At 47.2% G+C, this 10,452-nt stretch overlaps 1 protein-coding gene across 1 annotated transcript; it reads right to left on the bottom strand.

Annotated features, from left to right (window-relative positions):
• Positions 1 to 564: 564 nt before the first annotated feature.
• LOC145403738 (uncharacterized) lies at positions 565 to 9,038 on the bottom strand. The gene is made up of 2 exons (XM_080275418.1): positions 6,491 to 9,038; positions 565 to 668 (listed from the first exon to the last, which is right to left on the bottom strand). The coding sequence occupies exons 1-2, from the start codon at positions 9,036 to 9,038 to the stop codon at positions 565 to 567; spliced, it is 2,652 nt and encodes an 883-aa protein (XP_080131544.1).
• Positions 9,039 to 10,452: the final 1,414 nt, after the last annotated feature.

The raw sequence follows: 10,452 nt of genomic DNA, 5'->3' as shown, positions 1-10,452 counted from the left end.
AAGAAATGCATCGTGGGATTGAGCGAGTTTAAGGCCGCACAAAGGAGCCACACATCACCCTGACACTTTCCATTAATTGAGAATCCCAGCTGCCAAACATAAAACGAAAAAAAAAAAGATAAAAAAAACAATTACGCGAGCTTTATTTCCTTTCTTCTGCTAGAACTTTTTGCACCCATAAAGCGTCAGTTGGAGCGGACAGACTGCGGACGAAACAGTGTGCTAATGCCAAGTGCTTGGGTGTGTATTGATTGGGTGATTAATGTGTTGGGTAGAGACATTAGCGTGGTACAGAAATGAATATTGTACGTGCACTGGTTGAGGGAGAAATATTGTGAGAGAGAGAGAGAGAGAGAGAGAGAGAGAGAGAGCACTGGCAAATGAGAGTAAGGTGGTATGAGTGTGCAAAAGAAAGACTGGCAAAAAAGAAGATACATAGTAATGCGCATTAACGTGAATTATGTAATCGACATTTGAAAATAATGATTAGAATAATATGTTGAGCGTTTTTCTAACACGACGAAGATTGCTAGCCTCTTTCAACTCTTATAATGACAAGTTTTGTCAGATTGGAGGGTCAGTTTGACCAGTAGCCAGAGACTCACTCGTACCTCGAAAGTACAACATACTGTACAAGCTCTTTACTGTCGGACCCTTGGGGGCTCGATCTAAAAAGGAACAAAAAGGGACTAAGGAGACCCAAATGGGGTTAATTAATGAATTTGGCTTCGTATCCATAAAGAATTCTAAGGTATTAAGTTTAAAAATTTAACTAATCTTTGTGAATAAAACTCAGCTTCCTGGTAAACCTTGCCTAACATCCAGTTACACACAGGGATGATTACTGGAGCTGCCCTGGAGGCTCCAGTCTGACCCAGTTCTCAACTGGTTGCAACGAGTGACTCTCCTTACTGCGAGTGACTCAGAGACTAATTCGTTAGTGGGCCTGTCCCAGCTGCTAGCAGGGCCCCGCAACTAGGGTTCATCAAATTTCACGCAGCCAGAACTAAGTATTCAACTCAATTGTCAGGTCAACACAAGCCGACTGTAGTAACCAAGGAGACTCATTTCAACCTCATAAACGGGCTTATCAGATTTCATGCAACCACTTGTGTTCAAGTTATGGAAATGTCCCAGTTCCCTCAGGTGAAAACAAACCAACTAGAGTAGAGTGTAGGGTTGTATATTGGCTGGCAACAGACTAGAATCAATGCAGTAAGTCCTTGAAACTCACAGCAAGACCGATACCAGTGTTGTTAGTGACGGTACTTCTCATCGCCATTTCGTAGGAACTTGATCGAGTAATTATGACAATTTGCAATAATTTTGACGTAGAATGACTGTGATAATGGGGTGCAGTATAAAAATGATGAACTAGGAGACAATAAACTTCACTATGACGCAACCCTCACATATAATGTATAAATATTTTTCATGGTACGACTCGGGGTCATAGATTTAACAGACCGTTCTCTAAGGATGAGCAGTCCTCCCATGTTCCGCACACTTTCACATGCCACTGCTTTGGCACTTAAGTATCCACCGTTCCTACTGTGTAATGCTGGAGTTCTCGCATGCAGGGCTGGTGTAGTGGCATTTGTTGGGGACTTCTGAAAGATTAATAAATTCTGTTTTTTGCTCATTTCAGACTGGGGTCGAACTCATGACCTTTCAGAAAGCAAACAATTTTTCCGTCCACTTGACCACTTGTAGTGCATGTTGTTGGTTGATGAGATAGGTGTGTGTGTGTGTGTGTGTGTGTGTGTGTGTGTGTGTGTGTGTGAAGCAACAAGAAATACAGGTCCACTGCTGCACCTCCATTCCCCCGTGGCTCTCCCTTTATTTATTTACCATTTCGCTGCCTTGGTCGATTGGCAACGCCCTTTAGATTTATGCTGGGCTACCTCACTCCAACGACCGGAGGGACGGGACGAAATGCCGCTGCTCTCTTGGCCCTTCGGATATGTATTACCACTATACATTTAATTCTTCTCTCTTGATTCTCTAGATATGAATTTCCTCCTGTGCCTTTTATTCCAACTAACATCAGATTATTTTAGTATACTCAAGTGATACCTACGATACCAAAAATGTCTAAAAATCTCTCAACGCTCTAGCCGGGAATGATGAACTCTGTACCATGAGAGTACAGTGCCACAAATTGTTCAGATGGAAAAATTGTACACACACATGGAGAAGCCATTTATTCAAAGGATGCAACATATCCGATCTGGACCCCATTTCGGTATGAAGAGGGTCCAGATCGGGCCAGTTTTGTTCCATGCAATGAATAAACATCTTTCCCACATTTTGGTATATCTATCTGTCTGTCTGTCTATACTTCTTCCATTAACAGCTTCAGTTTTTTCCTCTTTACGATGGACGATTTTTGTTCTCCCACAATAAGCAAATAATAAACACACAAGCAACAATCACAAACTTACCGTAAACATGCAGGGTTACGAAGACGCTTGGTTAGTGCAAACACCCTTTTTAACCTAAAACATTTTATTCTCTAAACAATCACAGGTAGAGTTTGATTTTTTATGTTTCTGTGTATAAATATATTTTTATACAAACTTACACAACGTCGCTTTACAAAGGTTTTCAGCACTCACAACCTTCTTTATGTGTTGGTAAATGAGCGAGGTGTACACTCATGGGGCAAAAGTTTACCTACAATTCCACTGCATCTACTCTCTTGCCCAGGGGTATGTCCGGCACTTTTCTCCCTGATGCACCAGTTCAAAAGAGCGTAATTTACGGGCAGATAAACAGACGAAGCCCGTTTTAGCACAGGAATTTGGGCCAATAGAGGAAGTGAACAGAAGAGGTGAAATATGAGGGGAACTTTTGTCTTACAAGCATTAGCCAGCACAGTGAGAGGTATATGAGGAGAAATATTGAGCGAATTTTTGTCCTGTGAGTGTTAGCAAGGAGAGGAACGTGATAAATGGGAGAGGTGAAAAATTAGGCGAACTTTTGTGCTAGGAGCGTTAGTCAGTAGAGGGGAATGAGTAGCAGAAGGGGTGAAATATCCGAACATTTGTCTTACGTGTGTTAGTCAGCAGGGAGAAATAAACATCAGAAGAGCTGAAATATTATCGGAATTTTCGTCTATTAAATGTTAGCCAGCAGAGGAAAGCAATAGGACGAAGAGTTGATATGTTAGGAGGAATTTTGTCCCCGAGTGTACACGATTGTCCAATCTACGCTCATAGGGCTACACACACGCACACGCACACACACACACGGAAGATGGAAGGGAGGTTGTAATGGCACCAAACCCAAACTTCTTGTCCGACTTCGAAAACCTTCAATCTGTTGATATGATGTAATTCTTTATTCTTGTTACCTCCAGACGATTTTGTTAACTTTGCGGAAACCATTAAGGTGACATGGTTTGAAACTGTCTCCTTTAACCCCTTCACACCCCGATCTCTCCTCCTAACCTGAATAAAAACGTCTGGGTGTAGCAAGAAAATATTGTAAAAAAGTCACTGCTTTGACGTGGTTAACTCCCTCCGTCTGATGTGTTTTTCTACTTTATTCTGGCCATTTCTATACGATTTTCTGTTTATTTTCGGAGAGCGCCAGAGTACTGAACGGGTTAATGAAGGCTATATCAAACCCCTCCAGTTCTGGACGCCTATCTTGAAGTGAATGGAGACATATGGAGGCAGCTAGAATAGAATATGAACTTTCATGGTACAGATGGCAGGAGAGAATCTAGCCCATTTTCCTGGACACTCCGTACTTTACGTGAACCATTATCTGCAAACCACTTCATACTATTTATCTTTTTACATCCACTGGGCATCCACATCAGGTTGCTCGGTATTTGAATAGAATGGATGGGAGGGAGTACAGACAGGGGCTTAGTGGCCTCTCCACACTGAGGTCGGTAGGGCCGCACTGTAACTGGTTGTGGAGATTTCGAAGTATCTGTTCTTTTGTGATTTATTATGTGTATTACACCTTAGTTTTCTCTTATTAATATGCTTCACGGTATCGATATAGTTTTCTCTACCAAGGTATAAGTGTATAATAAGATGCAATAGGTAAAATAAATCGCTGAAGATCAGATGTTGCGACATCTCTGATGCGAAGTGAAATTCGGCACATGTTGTGATGCAGGTTGTTCGATTGTGTAGGTTGCGGTAAAAGTTGGAACTAAATCAGAAGTGCTCCAGATCGACTTAGGCATTCATTAAATATTTCTATAAGCATATAGTGCATCAATACATAGCTGCATGCTGCACACAGAAACTGACTCGATCATAATAATGAATGTCTTCAACGTCGCTAGTAACACCCAATTTCAACGGGACGCTGAGAACCAAATTACTTAGAATGGGTCTAATGAAACGGAGTGTTCCTCATCCAGCTTTTACCTTGACTTATAAAATCACACAATTTACCCTGTGTTAGAGTGTTCCATTCCCACCGCAGTGGGATGAGGCCTTAAGTTCTTACTTCTTTAGCATTTGGAACTGCATAATTTTTTTCTTTAGTTCTGTGTAATTCGAAATGCACGTATCATTAAAATAGAATGTGCGGAAGTGTAAGCAAGCCCGTCATTTTGGAAGGTCGTGTGTGGATCATCAGTAACTGCTAAATGCGTCCAGCCTGCAACGATACATGCTTTATCATCACCGCATGCTTAAAAATTATCGACAATAACTGGGGGCTTGTCCACACCTTTGCGCTTTCATTTTTAATAATACAGATCTTAAGTCTTCTGTTTTTCCCTCCCACCCATTTTTTTCCTCGTGCCACCGTGATTCATCACATATCATTCGTATTTTTTCTACGTTACATGTGTTGCATTTCTTTCCGAGCCACACCTGTACTATTTTTTTCTCTTAGTCACGTCTACTGTATGCTGGATAATTGCTAGCGACATCTGTTTTGTATTTCTTTCTTAGTGACTTCTGTTCCATATATATATATATATATATATATATATATATATATATATATATATATATATATATATATATATATTACTGATATTTGTTCCGTATTCAAGTCATAGTCACGCGTATCCTGCCTCTCTTTTAGTCATACCCATTCGTATTTCTTTCCCAATTGCGATTGCTCCGCAATTCTTTGCCAGGAGAGCATTTTAAATGGCATTGTACCCTTCGTATCACCCCATTCTTAGCGATTTATGATACGTATTATACCTTGATATTCTCTTGTGGAGCTATATTCCATTAATACCTACACGACTACGCTGGTCCCTTTGAGGGACAACTGTAACGCATCTCCAGCTGAGCGTGACATTTCAGTTGGGTTTACTCGACTGTGTGTGTGTGTGTGTGTGTGTGTGTGTGTGTGTATACAGTAGTGTTATAACACTGATGTACTGAAAAGGTGTTTAGAGCATTTTTGGTAGGGATATACGAGAAAAGGTTGACTGGCCAAGTGGTCATTAAGCAGTCTTTATTTCTCATTTTTGTGTAACACGGTTTTGGTTAACACGGCAACTCCCCAGAAGCAGTTTAGCCACGTTACTCCATGGTCTAGTGTAGTTTGTATCAGTACCATACAAGAGGTTATTGAAGTGTAATGTGTTGAAAAAATCGCTGTGGAAGATCTGTTACGAAATCTCCAAAACCACTTAGAATACGACCCCTAGTTACGTATTTCCTAGTTCCGTATTTCTTGTCTTTCCTCTCCACGTGTTCCGTATTTCTAATCACTTCCGTAATGTTTTTCAGTTATATCTATTCTGTATTTCTCTCCAAGTCATGTGTGTTCCATATTTCATTTCTAGTTTCGTCTGTTCCGTATTTCTTTATTATTTATACCGGTGTGTGTTCCCTATTTTTTCCTGTGTAATTATGTTCTGTATTTTTCATGGTTACATTTATTCCGTATTCCTTTCCAACTCACAACTGTTCCTTATATTTCCAAGGCCATATCTTTTTTCCTGTTCACATCTCTGCCGTATTTTCTCAGTTATTGTGTTATTCTGTACATCTTTCCTAATCACATATGTGTCGTATTTCCTTCTGATCCCTTTACCTGGCACCTCATTACTATATGATACACTTGTCTTGGCCACCTAGCACACTTGTTATAGCTGCTTATTACACATGTCACATCCATCAGTACACCTGTTTTAGCCACTTAGGACACATATCATAGCCACTTAGTACCACTGCCATAAGCACCTGGTACTCTTGTCATAGCCACTTAGTATACTCGTCATAATCACTTAGTATACTCGTCATAATCACTTAGTGTGCTCGTCATAGCCACTTAGCCTTCATACCACTTTTTGGAGCGTCCACCGCCACCACCACTTGAGGCATGGAGTGGTGACAGGTGGTGCGGGAGGGTCACGGATCCAGGGCTGCTTCGGGCGGGGCAGAGGGGGTGGGACGGGGGTTCGTATCGTGAGAAGGGGGGAGAGACGCGTGGGAGGGGGGGAGGGACGTCGGTGGTGGTGGTGGAGGTGGTGCAGGTGGTGGAGGGGTGCCTGTATCAGTTTGCGTGGCGCCATCTGTAGTGTGATGTGGGCGACGGGGGAGTTTTGGTGGGACAGGAGTTGCTGGTGCAGGCAGAGGGGGTAGACGTGGGGTGGAGCCCTGTGTGGGGGGTGGAATAGGGCGGGAACAGTGCATGCAGGGTCGCCCCTTCTCCTGGGATTGATCCTGGGGTCTTGGTTGCTGCTGCCCCATGCTGTCCTTGCCTGCAGTCCTTCCTCCATCTCCCTCACCGGCCGCTCTAGCAGACAGCTGCCCTTGATTGCCACACCCTCCACCCCTTCCCCCCTCCCCTTCACCAACCCCTCTGGTAGACTTGTGTGCTTGGCAGGTCACATGGGCTACCCGCGATGCCTCCTCGGAAGAACGCCCTTGCTTGTCCTCTGAGGGCCTAAATCTTGGTGCCCCTGGTGGTGGTTGCTGCCCCGCCCACCAAACATGGGCCTGAGGAGGCGGAGGGGAGTCTGGACGGGGCACAAGATCGGGCTGGGAAGCGTTGGGAGGACGGGAGGAGTGGCGAGGTGTGTGTGGGGTGGCCCCGTGACAGAAGTGGGTGGTTGGGGGTGAACTCCTAGGTGCGGGGAAGTCTGCGACGTTCAGAGGTGGGGAGGGACGGTGGCGGGGGATTAGTGGAGCTGGGAGTGGTGGTGGGGCAGCGTATGGCAGCTGGTACTCGGCGCCGTCACTGTCTTCGTACACTGCTGGATCGGCACTGGTGGTAGGGGAAGGGGACGAGGGGGGTGACGTGCCCCCACACCACGATTTTCGCCTGTTGCCTAGTGACTTGGGGTGATCCGGGCTGGACGACTCGGGTGCAGGCTCCATGTTGTAATACAGGTGTTGGTCGTACGCGCGGGGATCCTCCTTCTCTTCCTGCTGGGTGCTGAGGGCAGGGGGTGAGGGTGGAGGAGCTAGCCGGGCAAGGGCAGTGTCACTGACCACCAGGGAAGGAGGACGGGAGGAACAGCCTGATGGCGGAGCATCACGGGCACGGGCGCGACTCCACAGCAGATGCACCTCTGAGGTCGCCCGCTGTGGAGGTGGGGGAAAGCAGGGGACGGAGGGTGGGCAGTTGGGGTGGGTATGGGCTCGGGCAGTGAGGGAATGGCTACGAGGGCCCTGGCGGGGTAGTGGCGGTGCGGGCAAGACACGGGTGTGGGCACTGTCCCGTCCGGAGCTTCCACACCGCCCACGCCACAGTTCTGCCCACAGCCCACGCCACAGCCGGGCCTCGGTCTTGGCAGGGTGTGAGGGTGGGCGATGGGCGAGCCGGTAGGTGTGGTGGGGTGGGGAGGGTGGGCGGAGTGCAGCGAGGGCCAGCAGGAGCCACGCCACCACCTGTAGACCGCCCCTAGCACCCTCCACCGCCAGCCAGTGCCACGGACGGGTGGGAGGCACGTGCAGGGCGTCTGGTGGGCCGAGTAGACTGTATAGATGCAGTGCTGCCACGCCCATTTGGATGACGGCGGCCACCAAAGTCAGACGAGCGGCGTGCTGGAGCGCAGCACGGGCGGGGATGGTGGTGAGGCGGGCAGCTGGGTGGGCCAGCCCCCTCACTACTCGCCCCGTCCCTGCCACCCCACCTATACCCACCACCCCGCCCCACGCCGCTGTGGCCGTCTGGGCTGCGGCTCGCAGTGGCCCGGCGTGGGTGGGGTGGTGGAGGGCTAGGACGTGGGTGGTGATAGCCAGGGCTAGGTGGAAAATGGTGATGGCTGCCAGGGTGAGGGGGGCGTGGTGGGCGGGGGGGTGTGGGGGTCGCCGCCACGCCCCCACCACACCCAACACCACCACCGCCAAAGCCGCCGTCAAGCACGGCCATGCCACCTCCTCCGCCACAGCTGCCAAACCCTGTGGCAGCATCCCCACCGTGCCGTAAGGGTCATGGAACAGATGGAGACAGCGTGCGGCGGCGGCGGCGACCATTAACAGGTGCAGGGAAAGATAATGTGGCAGGGGCAACAAGCTCCCTGCCCCTCGAACCCTTCCAACCCCAACCACACCTGCCACGCCCACCACCGTGAACATCCCCCCTGTCACATACACATGTACCACCCACGCCTGTCCCAGCTCACCTACCCACACTGCCCCTGGCCCCGCCCCCGCCCCCGCCCGCACCACCACTGAGGGCGGGCTGGCTGAAGTGAGAGGGCCATCCCCATCCAGCGCATACTCATCCAGACCATTCCAGTTCTCCTCTCCAGCATCACTGGAAGGCTTGGGTGGAGGTGTAGGAGGTGGAGTAGTGGAGGTGGAGGTGGGTGGAGTAGTAGGCTCGGTGGAGATCCCATATGCCACCCCCCTAAATATGGCAGCCAGGGAGCTCTCAATATTCGTGGTATTAGGAGGGCCCCGTCCCGCCCATTGAGGTCCCTGTCCTATTCCACCCCCGCCCACTCGGCCGGCCCGTCGCGACCCCGGCCCGAGCGGTCCAGTGATGAGTGGTTCAGCCCTAAGTGCCACCTGGCCGAACGCAGCGCCGGCACACAGCAACACATACAGCAGGAGCAGCAGCAAGTGTGGCGCTGGCAGTAAGGTCATGCTGGTCCGCCCACTGTGGAAATGAGACGGGAATTAGTTGGGAGCTTTGTGTTGTTACCCGTCTCTCACTCACACCTGTCACTATTTCACACACACACGCGCACACACACACACACACACACACACACACACACACACACACACACACACACACACACACACACACACACACACACACACACACACACACACACACACACACACACACACACACACACACAATTTTGTCCTTTCTCCCACATCACCTCACATCCTTCCTTTATTCTACCTTACACACGAAATAAACTTGGAGCAAAATTTCTCATGATAATTGCTAAGTTGGTTGTTAACTAGAATGAACTACCTATTGCACAGAAACGGATAGTATTTTAAACATTTAGGGAAACTAATAAAATGGATGAAGATATGTGATTTAGATGAGTATTCGGGAAGAGATAAATTAATGGATATATAGCCAGCGTTAGAGGTTAAAAACAAAGTTTTGTATTAATGTGCAACGACCCCAGGGTTTGGTTACTAAATTGCAAAGCTAATAAAGTGTTCAGATTAAATGTTAAGTATTCTGAACATAACGCATGGTTTGTTAGTTTGTTTTACCAATTGTATTTATCTTCTCTATTTGTGTCTTATCTTTTTTCTGTTTTGCTTAATTAGTTTTTTTTTCAGACTTCATCGATTCAGTTATCGCCCCCCTCAAAAAAAAAAAAAATGTTTAAGCAATATTCAAGCTTACATTAATTTGGAATATATGTACGTTTTTAAATCCATTACACATGTGCTTTGGGTTCTGGAGACTGAACTCGCTGTTAGGAAATGTAGCGGACTGCGCCCTCCTCTCCCCAAAATCTATCGCTATAATATTAACCATCACCATCAGTAGCCTCCTGACCTCAGACCAGGAGTGGGGCTAATCCACTTGGCCGGCGAAGGGTTATCGAATTATCTCGGGTTGAATTAGTGTATCCTGCAGGAGATGGTGTGTGTGTGTGTGTGTGTGTGTGTGTGTGTGTGTGTGTGTGTGTGTGTGTTTATTACGCCTTCATTAGGGAGTGGATAAGTAGGCAGGTCAGATTATTTTAACCTGTTTCCCTTTTGTCCTTATTCGCCTCGCAGTACAATCGGGGACCTGGATGTTATAATGATTGTTGCTGGTCGTGTTCGAAGGGAGTAACATATGGTAGTCAGAAGCAGAATTTCGCTGACAGTCTCCTACCGGCATTATATTTACGAAAATGTCTTTTTCCTCCCCAAACGTCAGAGTATCCTTCCATCTCATACTTTTATTTCGTGTACCTTGTATTGGTATTGATCTCACAAGCAAAATTTTCATGTACCGGCAAACTTCTGGTCGTGATAGTAATATATATGCAGAAGTAACTGGTAGGAGGAGGTGCTCAAGACGTTGCCAGTAAGT

Source organism: Coenobita brevimanus, chromosome 61, assembly GCF_032717465.1.
Source record: "Coenobita brevimanus isolate Jiangsu-jjx chromosome 61, ASM3271746v2, whole genome shotgun sequence".
Classification (NCBI taxonomy): Eukaryota; Metazoa; Arthropoda; class Malacostraca; order Decapoda; family Coenobitidae; genus Coenobita; species Coenobita brevimanus.
The sequence above is the reverse complement of the archived record's forward strand: the minus strand, read 5'-3'. Positions and strand labels throughout refer to the sequence as shown.